The sequence below is a fragment of the Sebastes fasciatus genome, chromosome 5, assembly GCF_043250625.1.
Source record: "Sebastes fasciatus isolate fSebFas1 chromosome 5, fSebFas1.pri, whole genome shotgun sequence".
Classification (NCBI taxonomy): domain Eukaryota; kingdom Metazoa; phylum Chordata; class Actinopteri; order Perciformes; family Sebastidae; genus Sebastes; species Sebastes fasciatus.
The window spans coordinates 22,816,832-22,838,831 of NC_133799.1; the positions used below are offsets into that span (position 1 = coordinate 22,816,832).

General features: G+C 43.1%; 1 protein-coding gene across 3 annotated transcripts in view; it reads left to right on the forward strand.

The window, feature by feature from the left end:
- The window catches only part of LOC141768001 (uncharacterized protein C1orf21 homolog), a 39,277-nt gene that overhangs the window by 1,674 nt on the left and 15,603 nt on the right, over window positions 1-22,000 (forward strand). Inside the window, exons 2-3 of one of the 3 annotated variants that reach the window (XM_074635853.1) lie at window positions 774-825; window positions 18,058-18,187. In XM_074635853.1, coding sequence (XP_074491954.1) covers window positions 18,097-18,187 — 91 coding nt within the window. In that variant the 5' untranslated portion in view covers window positions 774-825; window positions 18,058-18,096. Of the gene's footprint in view, window positions 1-773; window positions 826-5,210; window positions 5,554-18,057; window positions 18,188-22,000 lie in introns of those variants that run through there. The other 2 variants (XM_074635854.1, XM_074635851.1) reach the window with 2 other exon arrangements.

The window sequence follows — 22,000 nt, forward strand, 5'->3', positions numbered from 1 at the left end:
AATCCTATACTCAGTGTACATACATTAGACATCTCCACATGCTGCACATAATAATCCAGTCCACGTATATCCATCCAGTTTTTATTTCTTTGCACTATTTGTATTATTTATAACTTCCAGAACATTTGACAACTATTTTTGTTTTTATTATTGTATTCTTGATTCTGTTATTTCTATTTATGTGTAAGCACATGGAGGTATGTGTGTAAGCACATACTGTACATCCCCAAAGGGACTCGATATAACTGCCCTCCTGGCGGCTGTGTTTAAGTGCACCATATGGCCATTAGCTACTGTAGATTTCCCCAGGTGATCAACACCAGTCCATTACATCCATTTGGTGGCTGGTGGCTGTGCAGCACCCTGGTGTGAAAGCAGATTGGTGTGGCCAGCATTACAGAGCATAGCATCCTGTCCTGTCACCAGCAGCTTACATCAGGGTTATATAGGTTACCATCACGTAGCAGCAATCCAGTGAGTGGATGTTGCACGCCCCCCCCCACCCCTACTTGATTTATCTGCCTGTCTTCATCCATCTGCCTCCCTCACTTGCTCATCACAGAGCGTATTTATGTGTTCATGAGTCGTTGCTCACATATGGCTTTTAGTTTCCGGTGGGCTAGCAAAATAGACTCTCTTCCTCCTCCTCCTCACTCCTCTCTCTTCCTCTCTGTCTCTTTCTCCGAGGCAGGAGGATCTATTCTTGGTCCTTCCTCGTCTCCTCAATCATCATCATCATCACCATCATCTTCCCCGTCTGGTCCGTCCTATAGTGGTCCCACCTGTGGCCTCCTCCTCCTCACCGGTTCAGCTGATTACCAGCAGGTCAGGTGATTGCTTTGGCCCCCTGTTTGGGTCATGATGCAACGCCCGTGATGTCACGGTCTGTGTGAGGAGGTGGTGGAGGGTTTCCATGGTTACCAGGATGTCTTCTGTCTGTCTCTGTGTGTGTGTGTGTGTAGGCGTGGGGAGGGAGTTCCCATGACTGTCTCTCTTGCATCCAGTTTGTGTTTGCTTTGTGTGTTCTCTGAGCGGCAGTGCTTAGTGCTGTCAGGTGTGATGAGGTAGTCTATATATTGCAGAGCAGGAAGCACAAGGCCAGCACAACCTGATCCCCCTGGGTTCTGTGTGTCTGTCAGTTTGACTGAGGGGGGGGGGGGCTCGCTGGCCGATCGGTTCATCTACCTGACTGAATAATCAGAGCAGGAAATGTTGCAGCGAGAAACCTAAAAACTGCACTCGTGTCGTTATCATCTGATTTGTTATTTCTGGTTTGTGCATTGCAGTCGACGTGCAGTTTGGGGCTATTTCTGCCATTGGTCTGCCTTCTGAGTCAGCAGGGGTTGACTCTGCAGCTCTGCATGCGTGCTCAGCTCGTATGTGTCCGTCCCATGATAAAGCAGTGTCTCTCTCTGTGTGCCCCTGACTGTGTTTACAGGGCAGTTTGTGTTCAGAGTCCAGTTGGGATGGGACGTGGAGACAGTACTGATTTAGCTTGCCAGTTTTTTTTTTTTTTTTTTTCTTCTTTTCTTATCTCTTATTCTCACTCTGAAGTGCTGTGTGAATCTCTGCACAGTGTTTTCCCATCAGACAGAACGCATCTGTTTCCCATCTCCACCGTAGATAAAATGGTTTCTGATTGGATCTCTGCAGGCCGGCTCTCCTTGTTAACGATAACTCTGCTGTTGGGCTGATGATGTGAGAAAAGAAATGGAGCGTTCACAACCTTCAGTAAAAAGCCCAAATATTTAATATGAAGACAAGTGATATAGGGAAAATAAAATAACCACAAACATACTGCTGTATTGGGCTTACCTTCCAGCACACTCCTGCTTCGCAAACCATTTTATTCTTCTGATTTGTGCACAAACACTTCTTTACTTTATGTCATATTTAGATGTGACATTTAATATGTAACATTTGTTCGTTCTAGTTGCTTTTCTACTAGAGGTAGATCGATAGGACATTTTACAAACTATTGTTGTCGGCGGAACTGGGCTCTGATAGTGGCCGATGTCTGCACAGCCGTCACCAGTCAGTGCAGATGATCCAGAACGCAGCAGCGCGACTGGTCTTCAACCAACCCCAAAAAAGCACACGTCACTCCGCTATTCATATTCCGCCACTAGCTCCCAGTTGCTGCTCGCATCAAATTCAAAACCCAGTTGCTCGCTTACAAAACAGCAACAAAAACAGCTCCGGCCTACCTGAACTCCCTCATCCAGGTCTACACTCCCTCTCGCCCACTACGCTCGGCCAATGAAAGGCACCTGGTACGCCCAGCACAACAGGGCCTAAAGTCGCTAGCTACTGTAGACTCTTCCCCTCTGTAGTCCCCCGGTGGTGGAATGAGTTACCGAACTCTGTTCGATCCGCAGAGTCCCTTTCCACCTTTAAGCTCTTCCATGAACACTTCTGCTTTATTTATCATTTATGACAAAAAAAAGCATCAAATTTGAGTGTGGGGAATGTTCGGCATTTATTGCTTGATAAATGAGTGAAAGGATTAACCGTTTATAAAAATACTTGCTGATTAATTGTTCGTTTATCGACTAATTGTTTTAGCTCTAAATTTCTGTTGTGGCAAACTAACCAATTTCGGGTAAGCTGTAATTAGAAACCAACAGTTAAATTAGGTTTAAATGCAGAACATTAGTTTGCCACCTCATCTGGACCGTGTTTTGTGATTCTGCATACTTAATTTCTGGTAATGATTTCAGCCACATTACCCAGCACTGCACTGAACTGTGGGTTGTGAATTATAATAACCTCATGTTAGGTGTCATTAGTCTCTTGTGCAGTTGATTAAAAACTGTTAAATAGTCTATTGAATGAAAGGTTTCCTGGCTGTGGCGTGTCTGTGTGTGTTACTGTGCAGGATAATGGACGAGGAGAAGCGCTGGTTTGCATGTGAAAGAACACTGTGGATGTATCACACCAGCCGTAGTGAGACATGAAACACGGGCTCATCTGCAGCTCGTTGGTGAAGGGCTCCTCGAGCAGGCAAACATTTCAATGTGTTTCATTCACACACACACACACACACACACACACACAGACTGACATCCGAGACGGCTTCGCCAATTATCCTGCAGCATGCTCGCCAATTACGCAGAGATTGATATTTATTTTTTCCTCAGCTGTGCTTTCTAATTAATATTAATGCCGGTATTCTTTTATTTTTCCGGTTGTGGGTTGGTTTGTTAGCAATTCAGATGGATTTGGAGGAGAAAACATAAGCATGTTTGACCTTGTGTGGCTGCTGTGTTAGAGGAGGCCGAGGCTCTATCAGCCGTGTGCAGCTGTCTGTTGGTAAATGTGATGAACCAGCACTCGCTCTCTCATACTAAACTTGAATTAGGGCTGTCCATTAGTCGACTAATCGGTCGTTTTGGTCTTCGTCGGCTAAGATTATACTTATTTCCAAGAAATGTATGAGCACATCTCTAGTAAACACATGATATAAAGTGATACTTTTGTGTGATTGACTTTGACTTTGTGGACGATAAAATCAACTAATCGATTAGTTGACAAAGTCGTAACGGTGTTAGTCGACTAAGAATTTCTTTGGTCGAGGACTCGAATACATAAAAGCAATGATAGTAAAAACTAGCCGAAGTTAATGCAAATTTGTTTTAATGCCATTAATTTCTTTAACGCATTATAACTTTGTGATAGATAAGAAAACCTAATGAATCCATTGGTACCAACCATGTCACACTAGCTTGTCGCAAAGGAGGCTAAATACCGCTCCACACTTGCGCTAAATTTTGGCGAGGAAAAACTGTCATGGCCATTTTCAAAGGGGTTCCTTGACCTCTGACCTCAAGATATGGGAGTGAAAATGGGTTCTATGGGTACCCACGAGTCTCCCCTTTACAGATATGCCCACTTTATGATAATCACATGCAGTTTGGGGCAAGTCATAGTCAAGTCAGCACACTGACACACTGACAGCTGTTGTTGCCTGTTGGGCTGCAGTTTGCCATGTTATGATTTGAGCATATTTTTTATGATAAATGCAGTACCTGTGAGGGTTTTTCTGGACAATATTTGTCGTTGTTTTGTGTTGTTAATTGATTTCTAATAATAAATATATACATTCATTTGCATAAAGCAGCATAATTGTCCAATCCTATGTTGATAAGAGTATTAAATACAAATCTCTCTTTTAAGGTACATTTAGAACAGATAAAAAACGTGCGACTAATCACGATTAACTATTTTAATCGATTGACAGCCCTATATAGTAAGAACATAAACCACAATGCTGAACACCTTTTTTATATGTCTACAATCCGCAGCAGATCTTTTACTTCAGAGGAACCGCAGCCAGGACAAAAAGATGTGCTTTTTCTACAGACTGTGAAGTCCAAAAATACACCTGTTAAATACATTCTTAAGAATAGAGCAAGATCTCAAACCAAAGGTTAGGTAAAGAACTCTGCAAAGTGCGCGTTAGAAAAGTCAAAGTTGGACTAAACCATCAGACTGAGAGCTGGCTGCTTCATGTCAACTTCTCCACCCTTTTGATCCTGCATGCTTTTCACCCACCGACCACCTCGCTGGCTCTGACCTGCTTTTACCTCAACTGGAAGCAGCAGAACGGAGTAGTATTGGAGGGAATAAAAACGGGCATGACTACTTGCTTTTTTGCTCTTTCAGGGAATCCGTCTCGCTCCTGAGAAGCCACTGGTACAAACGCCAGCCAGTAACAGGCCTCAGGAGGAGACATTTTATCCTCCGGCCTGGCCTGTATAAGGGGGAACAATCCGTTTTTGTATGGTTCGGTTCTACCTGGACCACCTTCTGCTTTCCATCCTTTGTTTCATCCCTCTCTCGCTCTCTCTTCGGTAGTGAAAGGAAATGGTAAAGAGGCATGCAGACCTCTCAGTTTCACTACTGCCGTAGTAAAAACATAGGCCTCTTGCCAGTCTATGTAAAACCTGCTCTTATATCTTAACCAGCACATGCCTCAGCTATGCGCAATGTCTCTCATTGTCAGTCACGCAGCCAGGCTTCGGTTTCACCCAACAGAACAGAGGAGCTCCTGTATCTACCTCCTTCTCCCCCCCTCTCTGTGTCTACGCCCATCCCTCCCTCCCTACCTCCCTCCCTCCCTGACCACTTGTCACCCTCATTACAACAGTAAGAAAGAGGAAGGAGCCGCTGCTCGTACAACAGCAGACAGCGAGAGAGACTCGAGGATGGAGATGTACACTTAAAGCAGCAGCAGCAGCAGCAGCAGCACACCACTCGGGAGAGAATCCTTTACTGTCCACCAGCCTGTGTGTGCGTGTGTGTGTGTGTGTGTGTGTGTTGGCACGGCTTCCCAGGCTTGTCAGACTGATGGAGTGCTTAAACTGGGACAAGAGGAGAGGTGCAGCATTTGCTGCCTGGCTAGAGTAAATATTATGGCGCGTTGGCCCAGGAGTTGTACTGAAACTCGGCTCTGTCACACAGAGAGAGGCAAAGACACTCTGGACACACTCTGGACACACTCTGCAGCACACAGCGACGATTCTCCAGCAGAGTGTCGTGAAGCAACTTCAGGTACGACGTTTAAGTTTTTGCTTTCAGAGCAAACGTGATGTTAAAGCGACAGGAAGGCAGAATATTTTTGGCATAATTGGGCAAAAATTCCATAATAACCTTTCAGCATATTGTAAATCAAGTGTTCTGAGAGATAACGAGACTTCTGCACCTCCTCATGGCTCTGTTTTCAGACTTTAGAAAATCTAGCCCATGACGGGAGACTTTGACCAATCACAGGTCATTTAAGAGAGAGAGCGTTCCTATTGGCTGTGCTCCGGCTTGTGAGCGGTGCTTGGTATTTCCTCAACTGATCTCAACATGGCTGTCTGGGTCACAAACTTTCTCATTTTACAGCTGAACAGTACACTACAAGATGTTTCTGAAAACATATGAGGAGAGAAATAGGCATTACAGTAACAGGATATTGATTCATATTCGATCAGCTCTGCCTAGTTTGACCGTTTGATCGGAGTTTGCCAGTGATTGACAGCTGCTCAGAGACAGGAAGGCTCCAGCTCGGCTCTGATTGGTTGTTTTCCTCCGGTCTGTGAAATCTTGCGGATGCCGTTAGGAGCACCGGAGGACACAGAGGAACATTAATTTAGCGTAAGTTTGGAGCATTATTTAGCCTCCTTTGTGACAAGCTAGTATGACATGGTTGATACCAATGGATTCATTAAGTTTTCTAGTTTCATATGATGCCATTATCTTCACTCTAGCTTTAAAAAATCGCAAATTGCACTAATGAGTTAAAGAAATCAGTGACGTTAAAACACATTAGCGTTAACGTTTTTATATAAAGTAAACTTTGACATCCCTGGGAATAACACCCCCGGCAAACGAACAAGCCCTTCAAATGAATATGACTTGGCGAACACACAGACTTGCCCATGCCTGCATACCATGAGGTGGGAGTTGACCTACTCTCGGTCGTGTGAATAAGCCTTCTTTACAAGCCAGTTTGTCAAAGGAGGAACTCAAAGAGGGAGATGTGAGCGTATACATGCTTGCATAAACACCACCCGTGCGTGCACACAGGCTGAGCAGTGTGCAGCCAGTGCGAAGGTTTCTCAAACACAGCGTTGTGCCAGAGGCAGAGCGCGCAACCACAGAGCCTGAAAAACTGGCTGAGCAAAAGAGAGAAGAGTACTAGAGGAACGTTTCGGGAGATGTGTAACAGGTTATTATTTCTTCTATTGGTTTGATTCCCTTATCAGTTCCTGATCAAAGGGCTACTGTAAGCAGGAGTGCCTGGTGGTGATTCAACTTCCTGGTAAGAGATTTGAAAACCAGGGAGGGGAAGTGATGACTTCAGCGGCGGTCACATGGAGACTCAGTGCGGCAGGGCAGATCTCTCCACCTGTGACATGGCAGAGATTCATCCTCTGCTTCATCATGCTGCACTACGGAGCGCTGAGCCATGCTCTGCTGCTCTGCTCTGCTCCGTAATAGCTGATCAGTGCATTGCAATATGCTAGTGGTGGTGCAGGGTTTCCCCCCTGAGAAATGTTTAGCCAAACTAGTAAGCAAGATATGACGCATCTCATCTCATGATCAATTTAGTTCACACTCATTAACCCCCTGAGACCCACAATAGACCTGTTCTTGTCTTTTTTTAGTAGGATACAGGGGGTCTTTAAGGGGAGAAAGCAGGTCAGCAGTAGATGAATAACTTGTAAAAGTGTATAAGGGTTTAGAACATTATGATAGAAGTATATGATGGACATCCTCATGCTCTATTATGTCTCATAAGTTGTTGCAGCAACCATTTGTTACACAGATTTAGTGCTAAATCTAACCATTTTTTACCACTCGAGAATTGATCAAAAATGATCAATAATCCCTCCAAAATACCACATTAAGACACCAAGACCTTGAGGAACACCGTAGAAAAAGACATGCTGTGATTTGGTTTCAAAAACGTTTCACATTTGGAGATTTCTGCAAGAATTGCATTTTTCGGTGATTGGATAGCGAGCACTTCTGTTGTGTAAACTGCTCAGAAACCCCCTTATTGTCAATCTAGCTAGGAAAGCCATCCATCCTCTGAATGCTCTAGGTCTCTAGTTTGTGGCTGTAAAGTTTCATGAGGCTGTGATTATCCTAAAGGTCACCACAGGTCAGTTTATACAGTGAGGTTAAGTTTAAAAAAATAGGTCGCAGTACAATGAAATGGCTCCTTTGGGGACTAACATCATCACACATGAACACAGTTGGGCTCATTGGATCCACAAGAGTCTCATCTTTACAGTGATACCCAATATATGTAATTCCAAGACTGTTTAGGGACCCCAGTATGCCGAAATATACAAATACACCATTTTAGAATAGGCGGAAATAACACATTTATACTGCATCCATCCATTTTCATTCACATATCTTGAGGTCAGAGGTCAAGGGACCCCTTTGAAAATGTCCAGGCCAGTTTTTTCTCGCCACAATTTAGCCTAACTTTGGAGAGTTATTCACCCACCTTCCCGACAAGCTAGTATGACATGGTTGGTACCAATGGATTCCTTAGGTTTTATATGATATCTTTACTTTCACTCTAGCTCTATAACTGAACCTGCCACAGCCTCTGAAAGACAGTAAAGTAGGTCGGGATCGCACGTTCGCGGGTCACATGGGGTTAAATGAGACAGTGAGATGTGAAATAGTGCCTCTGGTCTTCTTCCTTTAAGGTTAATGTTTTATCTCATAAACATGTTTTTATGATGTTAGTGGAGGGCGTCTTTTCTTTCAGGAGAGGTGGACCCGCCTCTGGTATAAAATACCGCAGAAATACAATCATATATATACACCGCCATGTCAATAACATAGAGGTTGATACCACTTACTTTAATATCTTTGGGTGTATTAAGCAATTGCTGGCAATATTCAAATTGCAAATCAATGAGCAGGACTGCTTTATGGCAATATTTAATTTACAGGATGTTTCCCCTTGACCTCTGACCTCAAGATATGTGAATGTAAATAGGTTCTATGGGTACCCACGAGTCTCCCCTTTACAGACATGCCCACTTTATGATAATCACATGCAGTTTTGGGGCAAGTCATAGTCAAGTCAGCACACTGACACACTGACAGCTGTTGTTGCCTGTTGGGCTGCAGTTTGCCATGTTATGATTTGAGCATATTTGTTATACTAAATGCAGTACCTGTGAGGGTTTCTGGACCATATTTGTCATTGATTTGTGTTGTTAATTGCTTTCCAGTAATAAATATATACATGCATTTGCATAAAGCAGCATATTTGTCCACTCCCATGTTGATAAGAGTATTAAATACTTGACAAATCTCCCTTTTAAAGGTACATTTTGAACAGATAAAAATGTGTGATTCATTTGCGTTTAATCGTGATTAAATATTTGAATCGATTGACAGCCCTAGTTATTCCTTTTGGCCTCAACATGCATTTCAGAGAGTTGGAGCCCTTATGTGTTGCAGAGGTTATTGTATTGTTTTGACGTCTTTAAAGTTGCTCACGGGGTGAAACACTGACAGAAGGCTCTCTGCCAGATCTGCTGTAAGTTTAGTTTGAAAGAGACCTCCAAGCTGACATCATGGCAATATTTATATCTCTAAATTAGGTTACTACTTTGCTTCTGCTCGTGATGAATGTTGAGCGAGCTGCGTGGATCCTGAGGTGGGAGTGTGCCAGTTGGTATTAAGAACTCTTATCCCCTTCAGACGATGTGAATGTTTATCAGATCATGTTGGCTCAGCTTGTGTGTGTGTGACAGCAGGAGCGAGAGATAGTTGGTTGGTGTGAGGGTCTTAGCCGACTCGCCAGACTAAGCTTGTCCCATTGACACACTTCAGCGTCTACAGGAGTAGGCGGCGAGCTTGAGAGCAGCACGGCCCAGCTGTCCTGTGGGTTAAATCAACACTGTGCAACGCCCCGCTGTGGTCTCGCATGTGGCAGTGAGCGGCTTCTCTGGGTAGAGCTCAGTCAGTATACTAACTCTGGCTGGAGTCGCCAATGCTAAAAGTGTACGCACTGATCTCATTGTACAGTAAAACACATGCAAAAGAGCGAGAGGATGCAAAAGAGTCTGAAGCATTTGCACACTGGGATATTCCTGAATGTCTAGTCTCTTTTATTGCAGTGGTTCCCAGCCCCTTTTTATGCCTGTGAGATCCCTTGAAATATGAAGCAGTTGTGAGGAGTTCAATCAAAAAGTAATTTTCTCCTCTCTCACTGTTTCATTTGAAGAATTTTTAGAGGCTTTATGAGGTGAAACCAGACACTATTTGACAATAAAACAATCCAAGAGCTGACGAAAGTCAGAAAATAAACACAATATTCTGTAGCAAAAGTTAATTTTTTCCTCATTTCCTACTGTTGTAATCATTTGAGGACGGGGAATCCCTAACCTGACCCTGTCATCGCTGTACTTTACACGTTCAGTGCCGTTCTTTGATCCTCTTTCAATGAAGAAACACTCTCCAGTTCTGATATAACGGATGCTATTGCAGCAGCTATGCCAAAGAGTATAGAAGCGAGGAGACGAAACTCTGGTGTCTTTTTGACAACAGCAGCTGCCACCATTTTGGACTGAAAATATTTATAATATTTTATTGTTCAACACAGGCCATTTCGGTAGAATATGACAATAGAATAGAAACAATTTAGTTTTACTTTTGTGCAGATGTTTTACTTGCATCTGGTAGTCGCTTTCAGTCCAAAATGGCGGAAGCGTAGCCTTGCTGCTGGGTGCTGACGTTGCAATGGAACGACCAATTCACTTTCACTTCTTGGCAATATACGTTCTTCGGCTACGCTAACATCAAGAGCCGCATGATTGTTTAGAATGAACAGTTGCCTCTCTGTCGTCTCACACAATGGTCTCATCGGGTCTCACACACCTAAACCACGGCCGTAGCTGCTAGTAGCTCCTCACAGGACGCCGATTGATCGTACCCTGACGAGATAGATTTTTTTGTGACATTTTATCCCGCGATTATTGCATGACCTTGGGACATCGCGAGAATCCAACTACAGTGCAAGGGAATCACTGATTTAGGGCTGATTTAGGACAAATAATGTGTGTTTGACACAACAAAATCAGAACATATCTAATTTTTAAAAAAAATGATTTGATTGTCTTCAAAGTACTTGATTTCGGATTAATATATAGCTGCTAGGGCTGAACCAAATGCTCCGAAGCTTCGACCGTTGCCATGGTAATCGACCTCTAAATCAGTATTTGATTGCTTCAGGTTTTTTTATTTAGTTAGTTTTTATATAAGTATGTAATAATAAAGTATACATCCCCAAATAGCTCATGAAATAAGGAATAATCCCACATTATTCATATTCAACATTAATTATTATTAGTTATTCTCAGATGGATGTCGCTGTTGTGTGTAGAGTTGCGTGTGTGTACAGTAGTGTGGCAGCGGCACTGAAACGGTGATGGGGACAGACATTTCTCACTGAAGCTTTGAAGCCAAAAAAATTATATTTTTAGACAGCCCTAATAGCAGCAAAATCAACAGTGTGCATCTTTCATCAAGTGAAGCATTCCCCCAAAATAACTGTCCATGGAGGATTTAGCAGATTTCACCATTATTTCCTGAGTGTAAACAGACCAGGAGTATTGAGTAATAAAAGAAGCCGCGTCTGAGCGTCTTGCAAAACATGCCACTTTCGCCTTCTTGACCCGACTCCTTGAATTTCAACACATAACTGATCCGTGTGTCATTGCAGCATCTCTCTGCCTCATTACAGACCTCACAGCCGGTTATTTATAGCCGTATTTGGCTTCGTAATAGTCGGGCCCTACTAGCTGTAGCTTATATATGTATAACCCAAGTAATAGCAGCTTGGCTTCCACATTCACACAGCCTAGCATTATCCCTGCACACAACAATGGCTCTGGGACTGCTCGCTCTATTTTTAGCTGCTGCTCCTACTCACAATTTGATGTTTCAATACACACAAATCAAAGCCCTTCAAACAGATGCTGCCCACACACTGGAGGAGACCCTTTGAAACTTTCAAAAAAATCTATCACGGCTGCTCAGATTTCTCAACGCACTTCCGTCAGCGGTTTCAGAAGAGGAGTCTCTCTGTGCTTTGCTAATCTAATATTCACTTCAGTTCTACACTAATAGCCCAGAGTTAAGAGAAAGTTCCCTCTCCGTCTCCTCTCTCTCAGTGTTTTTTTCTCCGTCTCTGTATAGCCCTCTCTGGCGTTTGCGTCTCAGCTTCACCGCGCTGTGATTCTCTGACAGATAACAAGCGCCCCTGCGGCAGTGTTTCAGGGTACACACCACCTCGTCCTCCTCCAGTGCAGTCCTCATTCCAGCGACTCTGTCAAGAGACGGATTATGCCGGATGAGATTATTATTGAAACTTTGCCGCTAGTGTCTCTTTGCGACAACGTGCCCGAGAGTGCATTAAGACCTCCCAGCTGTGCATGTCTGTGCGGGTTTATGAGTGTGTGTGTGTGTATGTGAGTGAGAGACATAATTGAGTTGCTCCAGAGCGGTACAGTGGTAGTAAGAGAGGTGTCCCAGGCTGCCTGGAACAGCCTGATAAGCTGCTCTCTAGACCAGAACACACGTTCAGGCCACAGGTGACACCACACACACACATCCAGAGCTTGTGTGTGTGTTGAGTCTTTCTCTCTCTCTCTGTCTCTCGAGGTACAGCCTCCTCCTCCTCTCACCTGCGGGCCCTTTGAGAAATTCATGTGTAATCTCTGCTCAGCCTCCAGAGATGAATGTCGCTCCAGCTGGAGAGCTGAGAAAGAGATTCACACACACCAATTCCCTCATCATCTGCTGAACACACACGCACACCTCACCTCACACATTCACAGCAGACTTAAAGGATTATTAATTTACACTGGACTCTTGATTATATTTGTAGTTTTGGTTATAGCATTGTACTCACCACAGGGCTGCCACTTTTTAAAAAATATTCAAGTTGAAAAAATTTGGTTAATTTTCTCAGGAAAAAACAGTGAAGAATTTGGGATTTTTTTTATTTCAAAAGTTTATTTCCTAGGGGAATGAATCAGGACTTATCAGTTAATGAGTTGAATCTTTTATCTGCTTCATATTTAAATGTTGTTTGTAATGTCTTTCATGATGAACCTGATGAAGGCCATAAGCCGAAACGCGCTGGTCCAACAGTAAAGTTGTTCTGTATACAACAAGTGTTGCTGGAGTTTTGACCTCTCCAGACTTTTCCCCTTCTCCATGCACCTTGGCAGTAGGTGAAGATTGTGCCAGAAACCCCACACTCTGTTTCAACAAATTCAAACACATAATTTGTTCGCAATCTAGATAACAAAATCTTAAACTACACTGTAGAATTGATGTGGTTTCCTTTTATTCACGGAACTCCGTTACCTCACATGAGCGACAGGCTGGTAGGTGACTTCAGAGTTGTCATGTTACTGTAATGTTTTCCATCTATGGTGTCGATTCCAAACTGCTTCCTTACATTGCTTCTCTGATGGTTTGGCGTCATGATTATCCGTTTGGTTTGTTAGTTTCCTCCAATTTGCGACAACAAATGAGAACATGATTGCCTAGTTTACTCATAGGACTGGAGCTAGACCAATACACCGGCTAGACCGATGTACATTAACAAGAACATGCAGAACATTTATAATTTATGACAATGAATATGTTTACATGCACAAAATATTCAGTTTTTAGCCCTTATTCTGAAAAAGATATGTGTGTTTACATGGCTAATGAAAATGAATATTCCACAAATATCCCTGTTTACATGCAGCCGTGAGTACTCTTATTAACGTTACTGGTGGTGGACTTGTTGGACCATGCGAACACGGCCTCCCTCTTTCATTCCTTCAGCCACCTTTTTGAAAAGGTCGGCGTTGCGATATTTGCCTATATCCAAAAGCCTGTTTATATCCAAGTCTTTCATTATGTTTAAAAGTACGTGTGTTTCTCTGTTTTCTTTTCTTTTGGTCATGCATCTCTGCAAACTGTCGGCTCGTTGGTTTGTGTACAACGCACAGAGCTGGACGCAAACAAACAAGAGGCTGTGTGTCACAAACTGCCGTAAAAACCCCAATTTAGCGTATATTCTGAATGTGCTGTATTCATGTCCAAAGAATGCTCCTAAAAACCTGAATAATATCGGCTTCTCCCACATGTCTTGATTGGAAAATGCTCCATTCAGAATAAGGCCTGATTCAGAATATCCAAATGGAATATGCTGTTTACATGACCCGTATCAAATTTAGTATATTCTGAATAATAGTAGAATATCAAGAGTGCATAGAAACATAGTCACATACATTTTTCACATGTAAAATGTCAGTGTTCAATTGATGATCACAATTCTCTAATAAGATGAATTTAACGAATTCTTGTTGTGTTTATGTGAAAAAAATGAATATGGGCAGATATATCTATTATCAGCTATCTCAAATATTGATTGCTGTATCGACCGCAAAAATCCAGCTTTGGTTGGGTTCTTCATAAGACAGCAGAGCATGCAACAGATCACGAGTGCAACACATTACAAGTCTTCTCTACTGGAGTACAAGACAGAGCCTGTTGCACTCCTACACTGTGAAATTTTGGATTTGGACAGATCGTTTGAATATTCAAATATTTTCACATTCGGAGAGTAGTTTGAGTTTTGGATAAAACGTGACTCATGTTGGAACGTAGTGAAGTCTGACGGGGAAATAAATGATCAGTCAGACATTCAGCCAGGTTGTAAACCTGGTTGCCAATAGATTACAGATTACAGTAACCACTTTAGAGAAAGATAAAACTGAAAGTGAAAACACCTGACTTGAGTTCTCAGTGATGATCCCTCATTGTAGCCTCAGGGTTTTTTCTTTTAAACCGGTATAATCAACTAACTGGCATCTTTTTATCCATGTCGCCGCGTTCCAACATCTCAGCAACAACTTTGTGAGTTACATTTTTATTATTACTGATTAAGAAAGATGGCCAAAATAAGAAGACCCATGTTGTACCCAACTGTACAACAACACATGTCACTATGGAGGACAGAACCTGCCAAAATTAAAAATCAATCAATCAATTAATAAATGACTCGATAAATATGTCATTAAATATAGCAAAAAAATATTTTCTTTGTATTAAAATTCCCTTATTTATTTACTTTTCTGTTTAATTTTCCCTTTTATTTATTTATGTATTTATTTTTATAATTTTATAAATTAATTACTTAATTCATTTTTGCATTTATTATTTATTTGTTTGTTTTTGCATTTATTCATTTATTTATGCACAATTGTTCCCTTTGCATTTCACCCCTTATTTATTTCTGTATTCTTTAATAAAAATAAATACATAAATAAATAAAAAGGGAAAATTAAACAGAAGAGTAAATAAATAAGGGAATTAATAAAAAGATTTTGTCAGGTTCTGTCCTCCATAGAGTCACAGCCATTCATACAGTTACATCACAGCAACCACTCCCTGCACCTTGTACTGTACACCTGGCGCTTTGTGTCGTGTCCAGAGAGATGGAGGCTGGGCGGCCGCAGCCTAAACACAGGCGTAAACACCGGCCTCCTGTCAACTTCAAACGCTCCAAGGATCATTGAAGGAGGGAGGAGGGGCAGGCGGCGCTCTTTTGAAGCTCTGCGACCGTCTTTCTCATCCCACCTATTTTTCCATCTTTTCTGTCACCCCTTCATCTCAACCCTCCTACTTCCTCCCCGTCTTTGTCTTTTCTGCCTCTCCAAAAAAAGCCTCTCTGCAGCCCCCTCAGCTCTCCTCCTCCTCTCACTGTACCGGAGCTGCACATTTCATTTTGGTGATGGGTAATCATTGGCTGCTGCCTCTTAATGTGTGTGTGTGGTGTGTGTGTGTAACTGGCAGCAGTCAGATGGGCTCTGTCAATGACAGCATATGGCATGTGTGAGTGACATGGAGACTATCTATAGTGTAATGTGTGTGATGGTGCGTGTGATTGACTGACGGTGACGTTCCCAGCTTGGTGTGAGCTGTCCTGCTGGGTGGAAGGTCTTTGCTTTCCTCTTCTCTGAATAATAATGAAGTCGTACGTTTATTTTATTCTCGCCCACAGAGTCAGCTGTTTGGTTTAACGACACTTCAACAGGCCAAAGTTTAAAAAATAATGCTGAGATTATTATTCGACTGACAGAATCAACAACAGTTTCACTCATTTATTTATTGCTTTAAAGCTGCAGTGATCAATATTTTATATTAACAATGGATCAAATGACTTATTGTTATTTGAAAGGTGTTACTTGTAGTGATGAACCCACAGAGAATTATCACCCGAGACCAACTCTGCACTTCCCCCTCAGCTATTTTGGAGAATTTTATCATCTTTTAGCTCATTGTTTTGGATTTCCGCCCTGCTTCTTTACTGTTTTGCTTCATTCTCAACACCCTCATCTCAGTTTTAAGCCAAACAACCTCTGATAAACCCACTGTACACTACCTTCCCAGCACCAGACAGCAGACGGATGACATTAGAGACTAGCTGGTGAACATAATGAAGCATTTAGCAGCTAAAGAGACAGATATTTCCCTCAGGAGATGGTGGAAAACAAAACAGAGCTGTAAGAGAGAGTGAATATTAGAGTAACAGAAACACAAAGTGAATACTAATGTTGCCCCGTGTCTGCCGGGTGTGTAAATAGTCAACTGTTTGCTAAACACATTCATCATATCAACTTTATAATGTGATAATATTTCACTGTTGTGTCAACAGTTTATTCCGCTTCCCCAAATGGCAAAAAAAACTATTAATACCGCTTTTAAGTAATTCATCAAATACCGAATAATGTGAGGATATTCAGCACTTTTGTTTATTTTATGTTGTACAGTTAAATCCCCTTAAAGTGTTTTTCAGACCTAATGAAACAGTTCTGTTTGTTTTGTTACTCTGGCCTCTTGGGATGGGAATGAATCCTTTGTTTTTTTACAGTTAAAGAGGACCTATTATGCTCATTTCCAGGTGCATACTTGTATTTGGGTTTCTACTCGAACATGTTTACATGCTTTAATGTTAAAAAAAACGCTTTATATTTCTCATACCGGATGTGCTGCAGCACCACTTTTCACCCTCTTTCTGAAACGCTCTGTTTGAGCTCCTGTCCCGCCCTCCCGAAAAGCCAAGTCTGCTCTGATTGGTCAGCTGGCCCACAGTTGTGATTGGCCAACTGAACCAAACTCTTCGGACTGTTCGCTCCAGCTCTGCTCTAACTAGCTTTGTTTGAGGGCGTTCCACACTAGCTGTTATGCAGCAGGTATTATGCAAATGTGTTACTTGGTGACATCGCCACGTTACAGAAGAAAAGGCGGGACTTCAAGCGAGGGATTTTCAGGCAGTTCAGGAGCAGTGTTTCTGTGGGGGAGAGTAATGTTACTTGTCCACAGCGTCCGTTCTTTCCACGCTTCCCATTCATTGTCTATGTAAGTAGCCGAGGACGGGGCGTCACGTTGGCCGCCCATTTGCATAAAGTTGAGGTCTCTGCTACTTCATGCAAATCAGGGACATCAACTCGCCGTCTCTTGAAACTCCCCTGAAACTTTTAAACTAACCGTTGTCGATCTAAAATAAAGACAGATTCAGCAACTGAATGGCTTCTTTCTCGCATAAAATGTTTTCAGAAACACATTTTGGAGATCTATTTTCGTAATATAGGAGAAGAAAGTTTCCAAACGAGCCGCCATGTTGGTTCCAGTTTAAAAGCTGGGACAGGCAGCCCACGAGAGAAAACATTCGTCCAATCAGGTGCCTTATGCTTTGTGTCTACTGGCAGCCCATCAAGCGTCCAAGGCTGGGAAGCGAGGCAATCTCTCGTGATAAGAAACGCCCCTGTGGACACGTACCATAACTCCCTTTGGTGTGGACTTTGAGCTTTGTAACTTTGCAGATCTTTAACATGCACGAAACACTATAAGACACACTAAAGGAAAGGGGAAAAAGCACAATAGGTCCTCTTTAAGAACAATTAATGGTTTTATATAATAAAATATATGAATCTAATATGAATATAATCAAAATACTACTTTATTTGCAGCCCTACTTCATCCCTGAAATAAACACTTTTCATGTAAATGCTCACTTCACTTTCTACTGATAATATTATGACTCAACCTATATTTGTAGTTCTGAACACCAGGTGTGAAATAGACACTAAGTAGTGCTTTCCTGGCTTGAGGTCAAATACAGTACAGGAGGCCCAGAACTTAACTGAATGTATTTTTCTAAGTAGAAGTAGAAGTATAGCATTGAACAGCCTGCTCTTAAGTGTTTGCAACTACAGTAGTATTGAATAAATCGGCAGATCTGGGTGTCCTCTTTGAAGGAGAAACCTCAAAAGCTGCTGCAATGCTGGGAGAAAACCATTTGGAATACAGAAGAAGAAGAAAAAAGAAGAAGAGGCTAGTTAGTATGAGTGACAGTCGCCGTAGCTGAACAAACAGTACAGGGCTTTTTGGTATCTATAAAGTGCATTGTAAAAACAAAACATCAGTGTTGCTCATGTTATGATGCGTCTGTCTCTTGTCCAGGTGAGAGTGCGATGAGGAGAGGCTTCAGAGTGTGAGGCCATGGGCTGCACCTCGGCCAAGCAGGTGTCGGCCGTGCCCAACGATGAGGAGGGACGCGGCAAGGCCTACAGCAACGGAGACCTCTTCACCGGTCAGTATGCACACACACACACTCAGACACACACACACACAGACGTCAATAAAAGCTTCACAGCTCCATTTCACTCCGTTAATTGCTCAGCGTAGACCCATTGCCCCGTCTGCCCTCACAATATATTCTCTTCATTACAGCTCATAGTCCTCTGGCAGAGTGTTAAGTTCTCCATTTCAGACAATAACTGTCAACACCGCCGTTTTATTGGAGTCATCCATGTTGACACTTCATGTAAGGGAGAGGAAGTGACCGGTTGGCGAGACTGCGGCGTTAACTGCGTGCTCGCTCAGGTGTTCCTTGATGTTTTTGTATTGTTTTAGTCTTTTGAACGGGAGAGAGAGAGAAACCAAGAGAGAGGAATGGAAAGCAGAGGAGAGGCGAGAGTGGAGCTTTAAGAGTTTCCATTAGTGATGGAACGATTAATCGATTAGTCTGCTGGTTTCCAATTTAGGAACAGAGAGGGGCCAAAGGAACGCAAGATAAATGTGAGGAGGGCAACGCTTCAGATTTATCTTGAGGGAAAAAACATTGTTTTTTATGCACTGTGGAAAGAAAACATCCAAACATACACATTTAGATAGATAGATAGATAGATAGGTAGATAGATAGATAGATAGATATTAACTTCATTGATCCCGAGGGAAATTCAAGGTTCAGGTGTTTATTTTACTACTTTGTCTGTTTGCATCTGTAGATTTCTCCTAAATTCACCATACGTTAGCATTAGATTATGCCTCTTTTGCATATTGAATCATAACATTTCCGAAAACTTGTGATACAAAAAAAAAAATGAGGGAAGTTTCATAGTGATATTTATTAGTTAAAATGTTTGACCCTATTCCCTGATGGTACATGTCCACAGGGGGTGTTTTTTTATTGTGAGGGATCGCCTCGCTTGCCGGCACTGGACACAGCTCACTCGGCACCTGATTGGATGAACGCGTTCCCTCCGTGGGCTGTGCTGCTCCCAGCTTTCAAACTGGAACCAACATGGCGGCTCGTTTTGGAAACTTTCTTCTCTTATATCACGAAAACAGTTCACCGAAATGTGTTTCTGAAAACATTTTATGCGAGAAATAAGCCATGCGGTTTCTGAATCTGTCTTTATTTTCGATCAACAAAGGTTAGTTTAGAAGTTTTTGGGGAGTTTCCAGAGGCGGTGAGTTGCGTCAAACGCCCCTGATTTAAATATTAAGTAGCCTAGACCTCAACTTTATGCAAATGAGGAGCGGTCAATGTGACACCCCGTCTCTTGAATCTCACGGCCACGCTACCAGAATGCATTGCACGGCTGCTTACATAGATAATAAATGAGAAGTGTAGAAAGGACGGAGGCTGTGGACATGTACCCAGACACTCTATCCTCTGGTGGACAGGCGGGTCTATTCAAGCTTTGGTGTGATATCGGGTCAACGTGTCAACGTGTCCTTGAGCAAGACGCTGCAATCTCCCCCTGTTGCTCCTTATATGGGTCAAAAATGATAAGTCCCTTTGGACAAAAGCTTCTGCCAGACCTTATGTCATTTCTCTAGAATCGATTAATTGAAAAAATTAATCACCAGATTAATCTGTAATGAATATAATAGTCTGTCGCGGCTCTAATAATAGCTCGCAGGCTGTTTTGCAATGAGGGGACGGAAATGAAAGTGAAAGCCAGAGACGGAGAGAGATGATGGGTGGTGGTAGAGGGATTAACAGCGATTAAGAATTAGGAGCAACACTCTGGTAGAACTGCAAGCGGGCGGATGGATGTGACAGATGACGATCCACAGGAGGTCCTCTCTCTCCGTCATCCCCCTGACCCTTCTTCCCCCCCTCTTCTTCAGCCTCTCACCCTCTTCCTGCGACCTCTCTTTGACTCGCTGCTCTCTCTATTCTCTCTCCGACACGTTCCCCTCATCCTCCTCTCCGCTCTCATGTCGTTTCGTCTTTTGAGGAGCAACAGAACGAGGCAGGAGATGAGAGGGAGAGGAGCGTTTTTTCCTTGAGAGAGGAAGGGAGAATGACGTGCGTTGACGCTGCTGCTTCAACTTCTCTGTCTCGGTCGGATCGCCTCTTCCCTTCCCCTGCTCGAGGCCTCGTTCTTCCCTTCCTCTTTCTCTCTGTCTCTCTATTTTGGGTCTCTGCACACCCCTCACTCCTCCCTCTCTTCCTGCCTTCGTCCCCCAGCGTTTCTTCTCCCCGGCTCTTTTTTCCTCTCTCTGGCACAACATTAGGTCAGAACCTTTTGTCCTTTCACCTCCCCTCCTCTTTCCAGCCTCGTCCTCCCATCTTATCCTCCACTATCAGTCAGCTGGTTAAAGCTGAAGTAGGCAAGTAAGAGGAAATATGATTTTTAAAAAATATATATTTTTATAAAACGGTCACTATATCCCGACAGTAGCGCATGAGACTTCTGTGTCCTCCGGTGCTCCTAACGGCATCTGCAAGATTTCACAGACCGGACGAAAACAACCAATCAGAGCCGAGCTGGAGTCTGCCGTCTCTGAGCAGCTGTCAATCACTCACGAAACTCCGATCAAACGGTCAAACTAGGCAGCGCTGATCAAATATGAATCAATATTATGTTACTCTAATGCCTATTTCTCGCCTCAAATGTTTTCAGAAACATCTTGTAGTGTACTGTTTAGCTATAAAATGAGAAAGTTTGTGACCCGGCAGCCATGTTGAGATCAGTTGAGGAAATACCAAGCACCGCCTATCAGCTGGAGCACACATTCTCATTTTACAGCCAAACAGTACACTACAAGATGCTTCTGAAAACATTTGAGGCGAGAAATAGTCATTACAGTAACAGAATATTGATTAATATTTGATCAGCGCGGCCTAGTTTGACCGTTTGATCGGAGTTTCATGAGTGATTGACAGCTGCCTCCATTGAATGAACAGCCAATGGGAACGCTCTCTCTCTCTGAAATGACCTGTGATTGGTCAAAGTCTCCCATCACGAGCTAGATTTTTTAAAGCCTGAAAACAGAGCCATGAGGAGATGCAGAAGTCTAGTTATCTCTCAGAACACTTGAATTACAACATGCTGAAAGGTTATTGTGGAATTTTTTGCCCAATGATGCCAAAAATATTCTGCCTACTGAAGCTTTAAAGGGGAATCCAGGCGGTGGTGGTGGTGGTGGTGGTGGACGGGCCAGACTACTGTTTGAGCTTGTCTGTGTGTGCGTGGAAGTGGAAGACAGAAGTGACCTGGATACCGTGGATTATCCCAGACCCAATAACACCCTTTCTTCACGCCCCTTTTCCTTCATCTCATCTTTGTTCCATCTCCACTTTCTACCTCCTCGTCCTCTGCAGTATTTCAGTCATTGTCACGCACCGTGTAGTCATTCTTTTCCCACTTAACTCGCAGCCCTTTCCAACCCCAGCGAACTGCTTAGCTGCTTCCGCTGTACTTCTCATGATCGAGGCGGAGAAGTCGGTTCTGGTCAGTCGGCCCGCCTACACACATAAATCTACCCCCTGTGGACTCAGTCCATGTATCTGTGTTCATACATGTTTGCTTGTTGCGTATCAGTGTATTCAGTGAGACAGTGAGCCCTCTTCTTACTCACACTGATCCGCCTCCAACAGATTGTCTGCCAGTCAGTCTGTCCTTGTGTGTGTGTGTGTGTGTGTGTGTGTGTGTGTGTGTGAGAGTGTGTCCCAGTTATCCTGACTGCCCGCTCTGTCAGACTCCGGCCACTATCCCCCCCCCACCCCCCTCTCTCACACAATAACCGGAAAAGGCTGAGCTCCATTACACAAACACTGAAGGACGACGAGGCAAAATAGCAACACTCTCCACAACATCATGCTATT